This window comes from Ictalurus punctatus, chromosome 2 (genome assembly GCF_001660625.3).
Source record: "Ictalurus punctatus breed USDA103 chromosome 2, Coco_2.0, whole genome shotgun sequence".
NCBI lineage: Eukaryota > Metazoa > Chordata > Actinopteri > Siluriformes > Ictaluridae > Ictalurus > Ictalurus punctatus.
Window position 1 is genome coordinate 20560722 of NC_030417.2, and position 20262 is coordinate 20580983.

Consider the following 20262-nt stretch of genomic DNA (forward strand, 5'->3'; position numbering starts at 1 on the left):
TCTCAATATTGATCAAAATAATCGTTTTGGCCATAATCGTGCAGCCCTACTTGCCCGTATTAAATATTAGACAGTTAAATGTGTATAAATCACTTATAAAACAGTGAAAAGGTAAAAAGAAAAAAACAACAAAACAAACAAAAAGGTGCAAGGGGAAAGTAATACAGTAATGAACAAAATAAGAATACAGTTCGATAAATAGCTTTCAAATAAATACTCGTCCAGACTGTAATCTGAGGCTACTCGTGCTATTTAGCTCATATTGCACTCACCCCGCGAGGGCGCCATAACATTGCAACCTCTTTGCGGAAATGACGCAGGACTTCGCGTTTGACCAATCAGAAAACTCGCAGCGCACAGTTCGAATGTCAACGTCCGCCGAGAGGAAAACAACGTAACGGAAGTGAAGCCTGTTTGTGAGTGTTCGTTTTATTTCTGAGTAATTAATGTAACTAATATAAGTTATAAGGCGAAATAATTAAAACTCACAAGCGATAAAGTTATAAACGTGCCGAGGGGGTAGCCTTTTTGTTATTCTTTGCTAGTTAGCAGAGTTAGCTGTTAGCTGAATAACGCTTTTCTCCGCCATTGACTTGAATTTCACCATTTGATCTGTCGCACATGCTGGAGATTTAATACATATCACTGCAGAAGAGTGGATTAGTTAAAATATGAATATGAAATATGTAGTGCGCTACAATAGTGTAAATCAATTAATTACACACCGTTTAGTGAGTCAGAATATGTATGTATGCATGTTTATATATATATATATATATATATATATATATATATATATATATATATATATATGTAAATATGTATGTATATATATGTATATATGTATGTATGTATATGTATGTATATATATATATATATATATATATATGTATGTATATGTATGTGTATATATATGTATGTATATATATATGTGTGTATATGTAAATAAAACAAATATACAAAGAAAATAAAACAGGTGGTTTTAATACAACACACTGCAGGTGCACAGAGCAATGTAAATAATAATATAACAGATATCACAATTAATGTACAAGTTTTTGTTAAGGATCTTTTGAAGAAGTTTATTATATATTTATTTATGCAAATTAGATTTTGTTTAATTAAATATGCTCATGTTTACATGTTTTATAAACCCACAAATCCACTCTTTGGATTGTTGTTAGAGTTTATTGTTATTATAACATTAATAATGTTTTTCATTGTTGACTATCTACACTACAGAACTTCTTTTATAGAACAGTTGGTTGGAAAAATGTCTTTCTTTGCAATGCTCTGTTTTAAAATGTTTTTAACTTGTTTAATAAATAACATTTTGGGGGAAATTCCTCTGTAATATTGCTATTGATTAGGGACAAGGATGAATGTCTAGTCATCGAGAACCTGACATTTATGCCTCTGAAAACAGAAAAGAAATCTACTTTTAATTGTAATATTAATTATATGACTAAAGTGTTTTATATTGAGATTAAATTAATAAGTCTTATTGTTTATTAGCTGTTTTGCTCATTGTTAAGCGTTTAACAGGGTTAAAATGTGTGTGTGTGTGTGTACACATACAGCCCAGTGAGCCATGGTTCGCGAACGGGTTGTGCAGAAGAAGACGTTCCAGGAGAGTCTGGACGACATTAAGGAGAAGATGAAGGAGAAGCGGACCAAGCGGCTGGCGAGCGCGTGTGCTGTGAATCGAGGACTTTCCAAACTGAAGAGCACGGGTAACCTAGATTTCAGAAGTACCGTGAAGCTCCAACCTGAAACACTTTAAATGTGTTTCCGTTGAAATGTTTGTGATGAGTTTAGTGCCGATTTATTTCTTCTGTGCTGTATTTTCCTGAGTGTTTTTCCCCCCTCTGCTCAAACGTAAGTGATAAAGTTCAGCTTTCGCTGAGAAATGAGCTTCTTGTCTTTCCTGTTATATTCAGGGTCATATTAATGAGAAATCCAGAGTAGAATCAGTGGGGATGGTGGAGCAAACACTGGACTCAACGTCCCAGAATGCAATGCAGCTATACGAGGGCACAGACTCTGCGATGTAGGAGATGGTGCTGACGGTGGTATTAGAGTGAAAGATAAAGCTTAGGAAGCGAATATGTTTGAGCTGAGTGTACTGAGGAGAAGGAGGAGGTGAGAGCGCTTGACTGACTCAAGCGCCAATACATTGTTCTCTTTCGGTAGAGAAATGTGCTGATGCTGTGAGCAGCCATTTTGGAGTTGAATAGTCCGTCGGAAACTCTAAGTAAAGTCTTAGTTTTAGTTGAATGGCATGTAAATCCCACTGTGCTGCTAACAGCAGGTAGTCGAACAGCATTGCATTGTGGGTAATGTAGGAGATGTAAAGATTAATATGCAACTCATTAAGGATGGATTTTTTTTTTTATTTATCCTTTCCATGTTGCTTTAATCCTGTTAGAATGCAGAGCAACAGCTCAGATGATCTGGGGAGATGGTTCTTAACTCCTCTCTGTGTTTGTGTGCAGCCTCGGTGAAGCCATTTGTGCTGAAGAGCGTGCAGGTGAATAACAAAGCGCTGGCCCTGGCTCTGCAGGCGGAGAGAGAGAAGGTACGGCAAGCACAGGGGATCATCCTGCAGCTGAAGAGAGAACGACAGGCTCTGATCTTCCACCTGCTGATGATGAAGAGGGCTATGTGTGAAGGGGGCATGGCCAGAAGTGCACAGGTGAGTTAGGCAATGATGCAAGCTAGAAAAAAATTTGAGGCGTGTTTATAAGAGTGAATCCCAAGAGTTGGTGTTTTTTTTTTTTTGTTTGTTTGTTTGTTTTTGTTTTTTGCACACACACTAGAAAAATCTATTCAATTCAATACATTTTTTCCCTCTCATACCTTTCTTTATTTTAATCCTTTTAATATTTATTTTTATTGTATTTTAGACAAAAGAAAGATTAAAAATGTTGTTCTGGTTTCTGATTATTTTCTCACTGTATGCTTAATGTTTTAACTACATTGTTATTCTTCTTGTCGTTATTTTTTAAATTTCTCCTGTAAGACATCCTCTGCAGAGGAGCTGAAGTTAGTCCTCATTTCCTCGACCAGTCCCAGGTAATAACGATGGAACTGTGTGATCTCGTTCAGTGTTATCCCTCTGTCTATGTGCCGTTCGTAATTATATTTAATAATCTATTTACAGAATCATACTCACTGGTTGTCTCTGTAGTTGATGAGTTATGAGTTGGTAAATTTCCTATGTTTAACCCAGCTGGCTCACAGGGATGTGGATATAAACCTTTTGTTGAGTTTTATGCATTTATATATAACGTCTGTGTGTGTGTGTGTGTGTGTAATGTTGGTGTGGTTCAGGGGCATAGAGGCTGAAGCTGTCACTCAGAAAGAGGAGTCTTCCCCCCTCAAGTCTCTCACACAGCAGGATGAAGGTGAGTGATGAACTGGCCGAGTTGTTTCAGATGCAGGACGAATCGGTGTGTGGGTGTGTGCGTGTGTTGATGAGCAGTATCTCCATCCCGTGCCTCTTTGACTAGGGCAGGTGTGACCAGAGGCCACACCTCCTTCCCCCTTTGACATGTGCTGTGTTTCTGTTGTAGACGGAGCTCTCGGAGCATCCAGTAATAGCGAGGCCTCTTTGCCTTCCACTGTCGGAATGCGCCGTCGGCGAGATGGATGGAAGCGCTCTGAGCGGAGGCGGAGCTCGTTGTTTAGCCCTGCCTCTGTGAATTCTTGTCTGACAGAAGAGGTAGAGCCCCAGAACCCTGATGCGGCCAAGTATCCCGAGCTCCACCTCGATACAGGTGTTACCGAACATATTAGCTTTGTACCGTACATCGCTGAGCATGATGCTACCGCTGAAAATGCCACAGCTTGGGGTCAAAGGTTGCTCCAGACAGATTCTGTTGATGTGTCCGGGACGGCGCTGGACTCTGATCTTTCGGACCGCGCAGCTGTGCAGCACTCGACCCCGGAGCCGCTGCAGCGCTGTGTGTCCAGGCAGACGAAAAGGAAAGGGACTCGGTCGGCTACCAAACCGGAGCGAGGCCGCAAAGTGGAGCGCGCACCGCTGAAGAAACCCTGGGAGGTAAGATGCAAAGAAACACACTTTTATTTTTCTGTTGAGTGCCTTATACATATTAACAAATATTGTTGCCGCTTCCTGCCGTAGAAGCCACGTGCTCGCTCTAAGAGTCGCACGGCGGCAGGCGGTCCTGCTCCTGCTCCCAGCGAACGGTTAAACTCCTCACTCGGAGGAAATGACACGTTCGACTTCGACTGCGAAGAGGCTGTCCACATCACGCCTTTCCGAGGAGCAGGCAAAGCCTCAGAAGCCCCGCCCTCCCCAATCACCAAGCCTTCTCCTGCCCCAGCAGATGAGGACCTCAGCTCTTCAGAAACAGAGCAGGATGCAGACGACAGCCCGTACATTCCAGACAGGAAGTTCAGACGGACTCATGGTCCTCCACCACGCCGTGCCCGCTCCGAGAGGAGGTCCACTCGGACAAGAGGGAAGGAAAACACAGCATCAAAGCAGAACTGCGCAGTTCCAGAGCTCTCTGGTGAGCTGCCAGATCTTTTGCTTTGCCGTTGTGGTCGTTTGCCTAAAGACTGCTCACGTAATTAATTCTGTTTCCTTTACAGGAAATGTCAAAACACGTTCGGAGGCTGCAGACGTCACTCTGTCGATCCACAGAGGACTACATCTCCCACAATTCCCTGCTACAGACCTGCAGTTCCCAGAGTCTCTGTTATCGCCTACTGCTGAGAAGTGCAGCCAGTCAACTTCAGGCCCAGAGTGTGCTGAAGGTGTCCTCATCTGTGTTTCACCTCCATTCTGTCTGTCTGTATGTCTGCGTCTCACCTGCCGTCTGTCTGTCTGCATCTCACCTCCGGTCGGTCTGTCTGCGTCTCGCCTCCCGTCGGTCGGTCTGTCTGCGTCTCGCCTCCCGTCGGTCGGTCTGTCTGAGTCTCGCCTCCCGTCGGTCGGTCTGTCTGCGTCTCGCCTCCCGTCGGTCGGTCTGTCTGCGTCTCGCCTCCCGTCGGTCGGTCTGTCTGCGTCTCGCCTCCCGTCGGTCGGTCTGTCTGCGTCTCGCCTCCCGTCGGTCGGTCTGTCTGCGTCTCGCCTCCGGTCGGTCGGTCTGTCTGCGTCTCGCCTCCCGTCGGTCGGTCTGTCTGCGTCTCGCCTCCCGTCGGTCGGTCTGTCTGCGTCTCGCCTCCCGTCGGTCGGTCTGTCTGCGTCTCGCCTCCCGTCGGTCGGTCTGTCTGCGTCTCGCCTCCCGTCGGTCGGTCTGTCTGCGTCTCGCCTCCCGTCGGTCGGTCTGTCTGCGTCTCGCCTCCCGTCGGTCGGTCTGTCTGCGTCTCGCCTCCCGTCGGTCGGTCTGTCTGCGTCTCGCCTCCCGTCGGTCGGTCTGTCTGCTTCTCGCCTCCCGTCTGTCTGTCTGTCTGCGTCTCGCCTCCCGTCTGTCTGTCTGTCTGCGTCTCGCCTCCCGTCTGTCTGTCTGTCTGCGTCTCGCCTCCCGTCTGTCTGTCTGTCTGTCTGTCTGTCTGTCTGTCTGTCTGTGTCTCGCCTCCCGTCTGTCTGTCTGTCTGCCTCTCGCCTCCCGTCTGACTCTCATCTCCCGTTTGCCTGCCTGTACGTCAGTGAGTGAATGCTCGTCATGTTGATTGCTGGATTTGTGAAGCGACGGTTAACACGGGACAATATTCTTTTTCCAGCTGCTGCGTCTGGAAATGAAATGTCGTCTCCTCCACCCGACATCCCTGCTGCAGAGATGGAGCTTATGATGATTAACAGTCCTTTATTTGAACTGACAGACTGCCCGAGTCAATCATCAGAGCAGGAGAACAACATGGCTATTGTGATGGACAAGTCGAGGAGGAGAAAAGGTAACGTTCCATTCTCTCTCATCTTCTCTCATCTTCTCTCATCTTCTTCTTCTTTCTTGTGAGTTCACACACCATCTACAACCTGTGAGCACCAACACGTTCCTTACCTGTACACACACACACACACACACACACACACACACACACAAGTTCTCTATCTAACTATCCTGTGGTGTATTATGTTTTTTGTTTTTTGCACTTTTGTTTCTTTTGGATAACGTTTCTCTGTTTCCTTCATGCACATTTTGTTTCTGCAGGTGGTCTCATTGTTCGTTCCTGTCTGGGCTTGGCTTTGAGTGACGTGACAAATCTCTCCCCTGCAGCCTATCAGTCATCTCTGCCAGCCAGGGACTCCACCCCTGTCCTCAGCCGCAAGAGACGCTGCACAAGCAGCGTCAGCTATAAGGAGCCGTCAATCAGCTCGTAAGCCCCTCCTCTTTCCCTATTTACATTATGTGTTTAATATATATTTTATCTTCCTGGTGTTTTTCTTACTCATTTTTGTTGTTGCATTCTTTTTACTCAGGAAGCTGCGGCGTGGAGATAAGTTCACAGACACGCGTTTCCTGCGCTCTCCCATCTTCAAGCAGAAATCTCGGCGCTCCCTTAAAGCCATGGAGAAATACAACGAGTCATTCGTTGGCTGTCACTGAACCGTTTAACCGTCATAAAGCTCTGACTTGCACCCGCTCCTGCATTACAACTTTTAAATCATCTTTACTGTGTAAATATGAAATTGTGTGTTAACTCATTTTAATGACAAACCATGTAAAATAAAGTTTGTGTTTTTAATGAATCACATTCAGAAATGTTTGCTTCTGAAAAATAGAAACAGAGATGGGTAAACAGAGCATTGCAATTCCTTGGGTTGGGGAAAAAATTACATCATGATTTCTTTCTTGTAGCCTTACTCCTACACAAAAAAGAAAAAATAAGTAAATAATAATATGAACCCTTGTGCAACAGGGCTGAAGGATTAGATAGATACGTAGTTAGATGGATTGATGGATGGATATCCCAGTTCTCTTGAACATTACACTTAACAGTCTTTGTTTTATTCTGTTTGAAGTAAATAATTATGCTCCAGTAAAATACGAGAAGGATAAAAATAAATTAATTCCATAAACTGATTTAAGCTCAAGTTTCTCCATCCATTATAGAAAATGTTCAGCTGATTGATAAATTTTAATAATAAGAACTCTGTCGGTCTTCAAGTCATAAACATTCTCAACTTGTCACATGTTCAGCCTAACAAATGAAAAAAATAATTATTAATCCATCACAGGAAAATAAGTGCTTCAGTGGCATGATAGCAGTAATAGAGAAGTTGGGGGAAAATTGCTAGCTATAGATATGAATATGACAATAGCAGTCTTTTGATAAGATAAGTATGCTGATTAGGTATCAGCATATTATGTACATACATACATACAAACAGTGATTAGCCACAACATTAAAACAACCTGACTAATATTGCCTAATAAAGTTGTGAGGTGGGGCCTCCATGGATCGCACTTGTTTGTCCAGCACATCCCACAGATGCTTGGTCGGATTGGCATCTGGGGAATTTGAAGGCCATGCCAACAACTAGAACAATTTTTTTGCAGTGTGGCAGGGTACATTACCCTGCTGAAAGAGGCCACAGCCATTAAGGCATACCATTGCCATGAAGGGGTGTATTTGGTCTGCAACAATGTTTAAGTAGGTGGTACGTGTCAAAATATCATTCACATAAATGCCAGGACCCACGGTTTCCAGAGCATCACACTGCCTTCATCCTGCTTGCCTTGGTAAAGCAGCATTTCCCCATAATAACCTATTTATAATGCATTTGTTATACATAACCTGCCTTTGGCAAACACATATAACACATAGAGCATTTGTTGCACCACCTGCTGTTCGTGGTCAGAAAGGTGTTTCAGGTCGACAGGTGGGTCCCATTTCTCCTGTTGGTGAGGCATTGTAGGTGTACCTTTTCACTCACCATTACCTTCCATTTTCCCTAACTGGGCTGAGCATGCATGAATGCCACCACCACCACCCGTTTGTGTTGAAGTGAATATTACTGGTGTACTATCGGTGATGCTCTCAATGTGACCCAGTACTGTTCTTAGAGGTAAGAATATGTCATGGTGTGTGGAGTCCTGGATTGGGATTCTCGCTACTTTTGAGGCTCTTGCAGGCACATCAACAAGCGCAGGAAACATCTCCAATCCATCTGGTAAGTTATTCTCCTCCACTGGCTCAAATAACGTTGTTCCTTCTTTTGAACAGTGTCTAATGCGGTATCTCACCTAAAATATTTGACCACTTTGAACCAGGAGTCCTTTCTTTCCAGTTTTTATCGAGGGGAAGGTTGGATCTTCTTGTAAAGGCATATTGTTAACTGTGGAAACAAGAATTTCAGCTGTGTGTTTTTCCATATTCATTGCCTCTAAAAGAAGGTCATGTAAACTGGTGTCATTAATTTGCCCACTGTTGCCCCTAATTAATACAATTCACATTGAAGCCTAACAGTGAACTACTTTCACAGCTTCTGCTGACTAGCATTGGTACAAATATTTCTACTTTTCCAAATCTTTTGCTCTAGATTTCTAGGAGAACTGTAATCCACCCATCAAATGGTACAACTGTCCCATTAGCTTCAGTGACCTCTAGCTGCCATGTTGACAATAAGTTTTCAATGGGCTTGATGTTGACATCTGGCAAGGCTTGCTCCATCCAGGACTTTCCCACTATGCTCATCTGTGTGTTGTTATCCAGTAGCATCTGTACTTTAACACCTGTTACATCCCACTATCTTGGGACAGGAAGTTTTGTGTGCTGTGAATTTTTGTGTGCAGGTCCGAACTCCCTCCCAAACTTTCCAGCCTGCCCTAGCCTGCCTTGCTCCCTCCTCAAGGATGACCTCACTGATTAGTGGCCATTTTTAAAGAGGAAGACGGCGTGAGAAGTGGTGGGATGTTGGAGGTGTTTGTGTGATTTGTTGTTAGGAGATTGCTTGATTTGTGTGTTTTTGTTTGCAAACCAGTGCACTATTGAGTACGCAGTGTCAGGACTCTTCATTAGTCATTCTTTATGCTGAATGTTTAGACTGATGGAATGTTAAACTTTCAGACTAATGATGTAATCCAGATGTGAATTTTTTTTTATTTATTTATTTTTTTTTTTACATTAACACATTTTTGTTTGCAAACCAGTAAACTATTGAGAAACTAATGTCCGAACTCTCCATGAGACATTCATTATGCAGCATGATCTGAATTTCCAAATCAATAACATATACGGAGCTCTTAAGGGGACATGGTGTTGAAAAAAATATTAGATTTGGATTTAGAAAAGTTTTTTTTTTTTTTTGCATGAAAACATTTTTGTTTGCAAACCAGTAAACTAGTGTCAGGACTCTTCATGAGATATTCTTCATGCTGAATGTTTAGACTGATGGAATGCTAAACTTTCAGACTAATGATGTAATTTATAGTCCAGATTTGGAATATATATGTATTTTCTGTTCTTTTTTTTTACATTAACACAATAATTTTAGTAATCCAGTTAAAGACTAAGTAACTATTGGACTCTCCATCAGACATTCATTAAGCCCCATATTCACTCTGAATTTCCCAATCAACATTCCATATACTTAGAAATGTTAACCTAATTCACAGATCAGGGCTCGTCCGGGATTTGAACCCGGAACCACGCGCACCCGAAGCGAGAATCATACCCTTAGAATTAAGAAACGTGTAGGAGTTTGAACAATTTCCACGTTACATATCTACAGCACAAACGCTTGAGGAGTTTTCGTACCTGATGATACACTGCTGGTGCCATCTGGTGGGGATTAATTAGGAACTACAACTCATCAGTTTGAATTAATATCTTCCAAAAGAAAAAAATAAAACTTTTTCATTTTAAAAACACGCTGATTTTTTTGCATCTAAACGACAACAATGTATTGTAGGCATTACATAGAAGCATTTTTTGTTCACTAAAGATTATGCACATTTATGCCAAATGTCTTCTTATACTGCAGAAAAAACTCAGAGCCCAAATCAGAGTTCACGGAGGTGTTGTTTATTATACTTCTTTATTTTATTTTGTATTGTTAACACAAAAAAGTTGTTTACTGAAATACATTGAATATGTTACACAGTTCATCAATACTTAAAAAATATTTAACCTCAACAACTGAGCAACCAAAAGATATCTAATGTCGTGAGAGAACTTTAAGTTGTAAAGTCAAATATATGTGAATAAAAGAAATGTGGATTAAAAACCATACACGCTTGTAAAACCTTTCAGAGCCTTCCGCTGGACTCTGCCTAGTCACACACACATTTGCAAACCAGTAAACTATTGGTCAGTGAGCAGTGTCAGGACTCTTCATTATGCAGAATGCTCAGGTGGAATGCTCAACTTTCAGACTGATCATGTAATTTGTATTAAAGATTTGGGGAAAAAATGGGCTCGTCCGGGATTTGAACCCGGGACCTCTCGCACCCTAAGCGAGAATCATACCCCTAGACCAACGAGCCGTTCTTTTGTGTGTAGAAGGGTCACATCACAATTTGCCACGTTACACATCTACAGTACAGATGTTTGAGGAGTTTTGTAAAATGTGATGTTTTCTTGGTGCCATCTAGTGGTGAGAAATGAAATACTGCAACTCATATGTTTACATTATTCTCTTCTAAAAGAAAATTATTTATATATATATATATATATATATATATATATTATGTATGTGTATTTATTTGAGTAACAATTATACATTTACACATATATATTTCTTTTATTTTTCATTTAAAAAAAACATGCTGCATTTTGTACATCTAAACCAACAAAAAATATTTGTGGGCATTACATAGAAACAATTTTTGTTTACTAATGTTTACTAATGATTAGCATACTAATGATTATGCACATTTATGCCACTTCCTATACTGCTGAAACACCATTTTGTTTTTATTTTTAACACAATAATCTATTGAATACGTTGCACAGTTCATCAGTACTTACATTTTTACTAATCTCGTGAGAGAACTTTTCATTAACTAAAAGTTAATGAAAGAGGAACAAGATCATCAAGCACAAAGCAAAGAAACTCCAGAAAGCTGCAGCAGCCGCAGCTAAAAAGGCCTAAATCATAGTCAATAAATGTGTTAAAACACTTGTTCAGCTCTACGGTGGCATTTATTTCACATGGTAGTGGTTGTGGAGGTGTGAATGGCACCCTGCTCTGATCAGTCTTGTCCTTCTCACTTCATTTCCTGTCCAAGTTCATCACACAGAGCCACAACTCTGGTGACTGAGCAGAATTTAAGTGTGATCCATTACCATATGCAGTGAAACAAAAACTTTCATGCCTATTAATCCAATTGTAGAGTCTGAATCAGAATAAATGAATTATTTTGATTTGTTTACTGTTTCATTTTTCCTCACTGCATGTAATTAACAAAAATATGTCTGTAGAGCTAATGGTCCTCGTAAAAGTTTTTCATCTGTCAGAAATACAGCCAGCGATTGGGGAGGGGGAATCTTTGCTTTGTGTGTAGAAATCAACTATATATCTAACTAGTTTAAAGCATTGTGTATCCTGAACAATGTTTTTGTTTTGTTCTCTGGGTCAAATTTCTAAAGGCCTGTTCCACAAAGACGGTTTCGGTGGTTACCAGGTAAGTTTGACTTTAGTTTGAGCAAATACTGGTTTTTCGGTCTCAACGAGGTGTGGTTCAGTGCTATGATAACTTGCATCACAGCTAACCTGCTCTGGGGCAGGTCTTATTCTAGTAAGAAACTTGGACCAATCAGCAGTGAGCATCAAATTGAACCCTTTAGTGTTTGGTTTAGGCTTTTCCTGATGAGAGATCTGGATTTTCAGCAGAACTATACCAAATATAATTATACTACTGGTCAAGCCAGTGATAGTGGTGGGATTTTTTCGGGTTGGTGAATGCATTCATTTCTGCAGAAGATAAAACAGCTGCGAGCCGACATCTGTCAACCAAGTTGGCTCAGGGTGTTTAGAGCTGTTGATGGTGCAGTTATGAAGGTTGGGTGATTACACAGGCAGGTGAACTAAGTGGTGACACATGGAAGCAGTGGATTATACTTCATTCTTAGCCACTGCAAACATACACCTCTCTCATATATATATATATATATATATATATATATATATATATATATATATATATATATATATATATATATATATATATATACACTGTACTTATATATTAGTGTAGTAAAAATATGTATTAAACTAGTAGAGCAATTTGTAATAAAAATGTAGCATAGCAATATAGAGCAGTATAGTAGAAGACCAGAACTCTAAGACCAGAGTTTCTCTGCCAGAATTTACTGTCCCACCTGAGTCCAGCACCTCCAAACAAGAGAGAACCTTGAACCATGATTCTATAAGCCCCATATTTACTCTGAATTTCCCAATCAACATTCCATATACTTAGAAATGTTAACCTAATTCACAGATCAGGGCTCGTCCGGGATTTGAACCCGGAACCGCGCGCAACCGAAGCGAGAATCATACCCTTTCAGGGTATGTTGAGAATCATACCCTTTAAGAAACGTGTAGGATTTTGAACAATTTCCACGTTACATATCTACAGCACAAACGCTTGAGGAGTTTTCGTACCTGATGATACACTGCTGGTGCCATCTGGTGGGGATTAATTAGGAACTACAACTCATCAGTTTGAATTAATATCTTCCAAAAGAAAAAAATAAAACTTTTTCATTTTAAAAACACGCTGAATTTTTTGCATCTAAACGACAACAATGTATTGTAGGCATTACATAGAAGCATTTTTTGTTTACTAAAGATTATGCACATTTATGCCAAATGTCTTCTTATACTGCAGAAAAAACTCAGAGCCCAAATCAGAGTTCACGGAGGTGTTGTTTATTATACTTCTTTATTTTATTTTGTATTGTTAACACAAAAAAAGTTGTTTACTGAAATACATTGAATATGTTACACAGTTCATCAATACTTAAAAAATATTTAACCTCAACAACTGAGCAACCAAAAGATATCTAATGTCGTGAGAGAACTTTAAGTTGTAAAGTCAAATATATGTGAATAAAAGAAATGTGGATTAAAAACCATACACGCTTGTAAAACCTTTCAGAGCCTTCCGCTGGACTCTGCCTAGTCACACACACATTTGCAAACCAGTAAGCTATTGGTCAGTGAGCAGTGTCAGGACTCTTCATTATGCAGAATGCTCAGGTGGAATGCTCAACTTTCAGACTGATCATGTAATTTATATTAAAGATTTTGGGGGAAAAAAGGGCTCGTCCGGGATTTACACGTTACACGTCACGTTACACGTTACACGTCTACAGGACAGATGTCTGAGGAGTTTTTGTAAAATGTGATGTTTTCATGGTGCCATCTAGTGGTGAGAAATGAAATACTGCAACTCATATGTTTACATTATTCTCTTCTAAAAGAAAATTATATATATATATATATATATATATATATATATATATATATATATATATATATATATATATATATATAATGTATATATATGTTATGTATGTGTATGTGTATTTATTTGAGTAATAATTATACATTTACACATATATTTCTTTTATTTTTCATTTAAAAAACACGCTGCATTTTGTACATCTAAACGAACAAAAAATATTTGTGGGCATTACATAGAAACAATTTTTGTTTACTAATGTTTACTAATGATTAGCATACTAATGATTATGCACATTTATGCCACTTCCTATACTGCTGAAACACCATTTTGTTTTTATTTTTAACACAATAATCTATTGAATACGTTGCACAGTTCATCAGTACTTACATTTTTACTAATCTCGTGAGAGAACTTTTCATTAACTAGGCCTATAATACACTCTAGGCCGGCTCATGTTGTGCGCATGCGCAGTGCTGAGCGGAAACCGTATCAGGCTGGACCGGAAACTACAGCGTTCTTTTTCTAACACGGTCTGCCATCATGGTGAGTCTCTGTACAGCTGCCGAATACAAATTCAAGTAAAAATTCATTCTTTTTTGCGTCTCAACACACAAATATATTTAGATTGGAGAGATTATACTGTAGTTAATGTTTTCTGTGCTTATTTATAAAAATTAATGTTGGCGTATTTAGCGAAATTTCGGGTGTTTAATGCGGTCGCGCGCGCAACGTGGTTGTTTCAGTTAGGCCGAGTGCGTTTAGATAACCAGGTAAACCACTAACTAACTTAGTAATTAACTCACTCGCCGAGTTTACTAGTAAAGATGAGTAATTTTAGTAGTAACTTCAGACGCTGTAACGGTCACAAACAGTGTTATTCATGACTAGCAGGACCTAGCATGGCTAATACACAGGTCTCGCGAAGGTCTGGATTTTAAAGTTGTTAATTTCCATACATTTGGGTTAAGTTAAGAAACAATCCAACTAACTATTGTTATTTTCAGGGATAAATCGGGTTTCTTTAGATGTTTCTTGATCATGTTATTCCCATTAAAGCAGCTTCATGTCACAACGGATATTTTTTGACATTTGTAATAATTCACTAAGTTCTTATTAACTATTAGAAAATAAAACTATCACGTAAAAAATAATTCTGAATGCAGGATCTTTTTAGTAATGAATCTGGCAAAAGTCTTTTATTTGTTGTTCCACAAGGTGAAGGCAACACGCAAAGGTTAACACATTTATGTGGTGTCTCCCCCCCGGACATTTTAACAATCTTAAGGTTTAATTAATAAAGGTTAATCTGACTGCGGTTCAGCTTTGTGTCATAATGACTGTTTTCCACTGTTAACGTTCGTAATGATGGCCCGGGGGAGAAAATAGATTGTAGAAATTTTCAGTAATGAATCTGGATGAGATCATATCAGTTTTCCTCCACAAGAAAAAGTGGAATTAAAAAATAATATATATAACATGGCAAGTCATGTCCTTTGTTTTCTTCTATACATTTCTTTACAATTGCATCCACACAATTTAGTTACTCTTTATTTTTTTTCTTTCCTCCAGTATTTATCTTATGATATTGTTATAATATAAAAATAAGTCTGGATTACAGAACTGTGATTCAGGACAGTGTTTGGGTGTTGTAGATTAAACTGAGTCTGTAAAAGTTTTCTGTGCAGTTAATTGTTTCCTGTTTCTACCAGGTGTTCAAGCGCTTTGTCGAAATTGGCCGTGTCGCCTACGTTGCCTTTGGGCCCCATGAAGGCAAACTGGTGACCATTGTAGATGTGATTGATCAGAACAGGGTAAGAACTGCTGCATGTTTGCACCACATCTGCTGCTTAACGTGAGGTTCAGTGACAACCAGGTTGAGTGGCTTTGGCCTGAACACTAAGGATGTCAGGAGTAGCAGGTTATATAACTGTGGTGTTTTGGTTGGTGTGACAGGCACTGGTGGATGGCCCCTGCACTGGTGTGAAGAGGCAGTCAATGCCATTCAAGTGCATGCAGCTCACTGATTACGTCATCAAAGTTCCCCACAGGTATGACCAAATCTTCACTCTCCACCTGCACTGACATGAGAGCTTTTAATGTAGTCTAAAGCAGTACTCTCCATTCTTTTATACTATAGACGATAATCACATTTTGGTAAGACAAGAGTGTGAGTACAGGCTCAGAGGAATCGGATAACGAGGAAGCCAGCAGTAGAACCTTCTTGTAATAACATGGGAGTGTTTACATGTTTAATAAAATAAACTAATTAATCTTACAGGAGCTTATAGTTAAAATGTTATTGACCAAGTAGCTATGCTGAACAAAGTGTTGTATATCATTTTAATCTAGTATGTTTAATCCTTAATTAACTCTCAGATAAATTAATTTTTAGGAGTTTTTAAAGACTTCTGTTCTTTATTTGAGCTGTCTCACTGTTTAAATTCAAACACTGAGTAACAAGAAGCTTTTCTTTATCTGTTTGTGAACGCACAAGTTTTTTAGTGTATAGATGTGTGTTACGGCCCAGTCTAGGTTAGGCCGCACAGAGTAACCAGCTCAGGATAGCGGGTTGTAACGTGTGTATGTTGGTGCATTCTGACAGTTTGCTGGTCAAATAAACCATGCATTGATGAGTGACACAGTTGCTATATGGTTAGATATGGTGCTTTTGCAATATTCTTTACGCTGTTACATTCTTAAAATTGATTTATTTAAAAAAAAAATTGCCATGATCTGAGACCTCTTAATGACTTTCCGTAATAATTCTATGATCGTAGTTTTTAACTGTGAATTAGAGCAGCGCTGGACTACTTCCAGCCTGTAACATTTTGTTCTGCACAAAAGATTTCAGCTTTTATCCTAGATACATGAACCTGTGCTGTACTGAGATTAACCAGTTAAAGTAGCATCGCTGAGATAGTCAAATTATTATTGAGCACCTCGTGCACATTCAGGTTTAAGTCACACACTGGATCCAGAATAAATCCTCAATGTGAACCCAAAATATTCATATGACTTGGTTGTGAAGTTGTGTTGAAAATGGTGTTGCTTCTAGGATGTGTTTAGAGAGATGGATGAATCTAAAAGATGAGTTCTTGAAGTCTAACAAATTAAAGCTGATGTTGATGTCACTTTATCCTCACAGCGCTCGACAGAAGTTTGTGAGGCGTGCCTGGGAGAAAGCTGCGATCAGCCAGAATTGGGCTGAGAGCAGCTGGGCCAAGAAAATCGAAGCCAGGAAAAAGGTAAAAAAAATAATAATCACACAAACCAGACATGATGAATGAAATTAGTTCTAATAATCAATCACAAACGTGTTTATTCATTAACCTGTCTTCTGGATTATTTTAACAGAGGGCCAAGATGACCGACTTCGATCGCTACAAGGTCATGAAGGCCAAGAAAATGGTAAGAAAACATGTTGAAACACACTTCAGAATTTTTATTCATTAAAATGTCAAGTCTGTGATTGAGATCTGTTCATACACTGTCGACTCAGTGACACAATAACTGTATTACCCACAATCCACTGCAAGCGTATGTTATTAATATAAAGCATGAAGATCGGTGTTAAAGTGGTGGGACTTGCCGATGGTTTTATCCATCACGACACATGATCTATGCTGTTATTTTTTGGTAACTCTTAAAGGAATATTCAAAACAGAAATGCTAAGTACAGCAGTGTTAATTAACGGCTGCTAGTTTTGTTTGTTAGCGGCGTTACTAGTGTGTGTCTGATTTAAGAATGTATACTTGTACATGAGGTATATATTCGTGCAGTGTCTCATTTCCCTAACCAGAGGAAGCATTTTAACCGATTTATTCTTCGTCTCATCTGACCTCCTGAGATCTGACCGCCTTCATGTTTTTGTCTCTGCAGAGGAACAAGATCATCAAGCATGAAGCAAAGAAACTCCAGAAAGCTGCAGCAGCCGCAGCTAAAAAGGCCTAAATCATAATCAATAAATGTGTTAAAACACTTGTTCAGCTCTACGGTGGCATTTATTTCACATGGTTGTGGAGGTGTGAATGGCACCCTGCTCTGATCAGTCTTGTCCTTCTCACTTCATTTCCTGTCCAAGTTCATCACACAGAGCCACAACTCTGGTGACTGAGCAGAATTTAAGTGTGATCCATTACCATATGCAGTGAAACAAAAACTTTCATGCCTATTAATCCAGTTGTAGAGTCAGAATCAGAATAAATGAATTCTTTTGATTTGTTTACTGTTTTATTTTTCCTCACTGCATGTAATTAACAAAAATATGTCTGTAGAGCTAATAGTCCTCGTAAAAGTTTTTCATCTGTCAGAAATACAGCCAGCGATTGGGGAGGGAGAATCTTTGCTTTGTGTGTAGAAATCAATTATATATCTAACTAGTTTAAAGCATTGTGTATCCTGAACAATGTTTTTGTTTTGTTCTCTGGGTCAAATTTCTAAAGGCCTGTTCCACAAAGACGGTTTCGGTGGTTACCAGGTAAGTTTGAGTTTAGTTTGAGCAAATACTGGTTTTTCGGTCTCAACGAGGTGTGGCTCAGTGCTATGATAACTTGCATCACACCTAACCTGCTCTGGGGCAGGTCTTATTCTAGTAAGAAACCTGGACCAATCAGCAGTGAGCATCAAATTGAACCCTTAAGTGTTTGGTTTAGGCTTTTCCTGATGAGAGATCTGGATTTTCAGCAGAACTATACCAAATATAATTATACGACTGGTCAAGCCAGTGATAGTGGTGGGTTTTTTTTCGGGTTGGTGAATGCATTCATTTCTGCAGAAGATAAAGCAGCTGCGAGCCGACATCTGTCAACCAAGTTGGCTCAGGGTGTTTAGAGCTGTTGATGGTGCAGTTATGAAGGTTGGGTGATTACACAGGCAGGTGAACTAAGTGGTGACACATGGAAGCAGTGGATTATACTTCATTCTTAGCCACCGCAAACATACACCTCTCTCATATATATATATATATATATATATATACACTGTACTTATATATTAGTGTAGTAAAAATATGTATTAAACTAGTAGAGCAATTTGTAATAAAAATGTAGCATAGCAATATAGAGCAGTACAGTAAAATGTAGTGTAGTATAGAGATATGTAATAACATTTTTATTGTACCAGAGCAGTATAACCCCTCCATTTTACCTCTCCCAGGGCCCTAGACTAGAGTTTCTCTGCCAGAAATTACTGTCCCACCTGAGTCCAGCACCTCCAACCCAGAGAGAACCTCGAACCATGATTCTATAAGCCCCATATTCACTCTGAATTTCCCATCAACATTCCATATACTTAGAAATGTTAACCTAATTCACAGATCAGGGCTCGTCCGGGATTTGAACCCGGAACCGCGAATCATACCCTTTAAGAACCGTGTAGGATTTTGAACAATTTCCACGTTACATATCTACAGCACAAACGCTTGAGGAGTTTTCGTACCTGATGATACACTGCTGGTGCCATCTGGTGGGGATTAATTAGGAACTACAACTCATCAGTTTGAATTAATATCTTCCAAAAGAAAAAAATAAAACTTTTTCATTTTAAAAACACGCTGAATTTTTTGCATCTAAACGACAACAATGTATTGTAGGCATTACATAGAAGCATTTTTTGTTTACTAAAGATTATGCACATTTATGCCAAATGTCTTCTTATACTGCAGAAAAAACTCAGAGCCCAAATCAGAGTTCACGGAGGCGTTGTTTATTATACTTCTTTATTTTATTTTGTATTGTTAACACAAAAAAAGTTGTTTACTGAAATACATTGAATATGTTACACAGTTCATCAATACTTAAAAAATATTTAACCTCAACAACTGAGCAACCAAAAGATATCTAATGTCGTGAGAGAACTTTAAGTTATAAAGTCAAATATATGTGAATAAAAGAAATGTGGATTAAAAACCATACACGCTTGTAAAACCTTTCAGAGCCTTCCGCTGGACTCTGCCTAGTCACACACACATTTGCAAACCAGTAAACTATTGGTCAGTGAGCAGTGTCAGGACTCTTCATTATGCAGAATGCTCAGGTGGAATGCTCAACTGTCAGACTGATCATGTAATTTATATTAAAGATTTAGGGAAAAAATGGGCTCGTCCGGGATTTGAACCCGGGACCTCTCGCACCCTAAGCGAGAATCATACCCCTAGACCAACGAGCCGTTCTTTTGTGCTTAGAAGGGTCACATCACAATTTGCCACGTTACACATCTACAGTACAGATGTTTGAGGAGTTTTGTAAAATGTGATGTTTTCTTGGTGCCATCTAGTGGTGAGAAATGAAATACTGCAACTCATATGTTTACATTATTCTCTTCTAAAAGAAAATTATTTATATATATATATATATATATATATATATATATATATATTATGTATGTGTATTTATTTGAGTAACAATTATACATTTACACATATATATTTCTTTTATTTTTCATTTAAAAAAACATGCTGCATTTTGTACATCTAAACGAACAAAAAATATTTGTGGGCATTACATAGAAACAATTTTTGTTTACTAATGTTTACTAATGATTAGCATACTAATGATTATGCACATTTATGCCACTTCCTATACTGCTGAAACTCCATTTTGTTTTTATTTTTAACACAATAATCTATTGAATACGTTGCACAGTTCATCAGTACTTACATTTTTACTAATCTCGTGAGAGAACTTTTCATTAACTAAAAGTTAATGAAAGAGGAACAAGATCATCAAGCATGATGCAAAGAAACTCCAGAAAGCTGCAGCAGCCGCAGCTAAAAAGGCCTAAATCATAGTCAATAAATGTGTTAAAACACTTGTTCAGCTCTACGGTGGTATTTATTTCACATGGTTGTGGAGGTGTGAATGGCACCCTGCTCTGATCAGTCTTGTCCTTCTCACTTCATTTCCTGTCCAAGTTCATCACACAGAGCCACAACTCTGG

At 39.3% G+C, this 20262-nt stretch overlaps 2 protein-coding genes and 2 non-coding genes across 4 annotated transcripts; 2 read left to right on the top strand and 2 right to left on the bottom strand.

Annotated features, from left to right (window-relative positions):
• Nucleotides 1–378: 378 nt before the first annotated feature.
• sgo1 (shugoshin 1) lies at nt 379–6661 on the top strand. The gene is made up of 11 exons (XM_017457397.3): nt 379–416; nt 1581–1733; nt 2496–2695; nt 3023–3075; nt 3334–3407; nt 3576–4063; nt 4148–4538; nt 4621–4785; nt 5695–5865; nt 6123–6288; nt 6392–6661. Exons 2-11 carry the CDS (start codon nt 1592–1594, stop codon nt 6516–6518), a joined length of 1977 nt encoding a protein of 658 aa, XP_017312886.1. The 5' UTR covers nt 379–416; nt 1581–1591; the 3' UTR covers nt 6519–6661.
• Nucleotides 6662–10328: 3667 nt separating this feature from the next.
• On the bottom strand, nt 10329–10400 carry trnap-agg (transfer RNA proline (anticodon AGG)). Its single transcript has one exon. It is a non-coding gene; the product is annotated as a tRNA-Pro (tRNA).
• Nucleotides 10401–13853: 3453 nt separating this feature from the next.
• rpl14 (ribosomal protein L14) lies at nt 13854–17307 on the top strand. The gene is given in 6 exon segments (NM_001200114.1): nt 13854–13868; nt 15035–15136; nt 15279–15373; nt 16471–16570; nt 16680–16733; nt 17206–17307. Coding segments are annotated over 6 exon segments (426 nt in total). The 5' UTR covers nt 13854–13865; the 3' UTR covers nt 17278–17307.
• Nucleotides 17308–19419: 2112 nt separating this feature from the next.
• On the bottom strand, nt 19420–19491 carry trnap-agg (transfer RNA proline (anticodon AGG)). The gene has a single exon. It is a non-coding gene; the product is annotated as a tRNA-Pro (tRNA).
• Between the last annotated feature and the right edge of the window lie 771 nt (nt 19492–20262).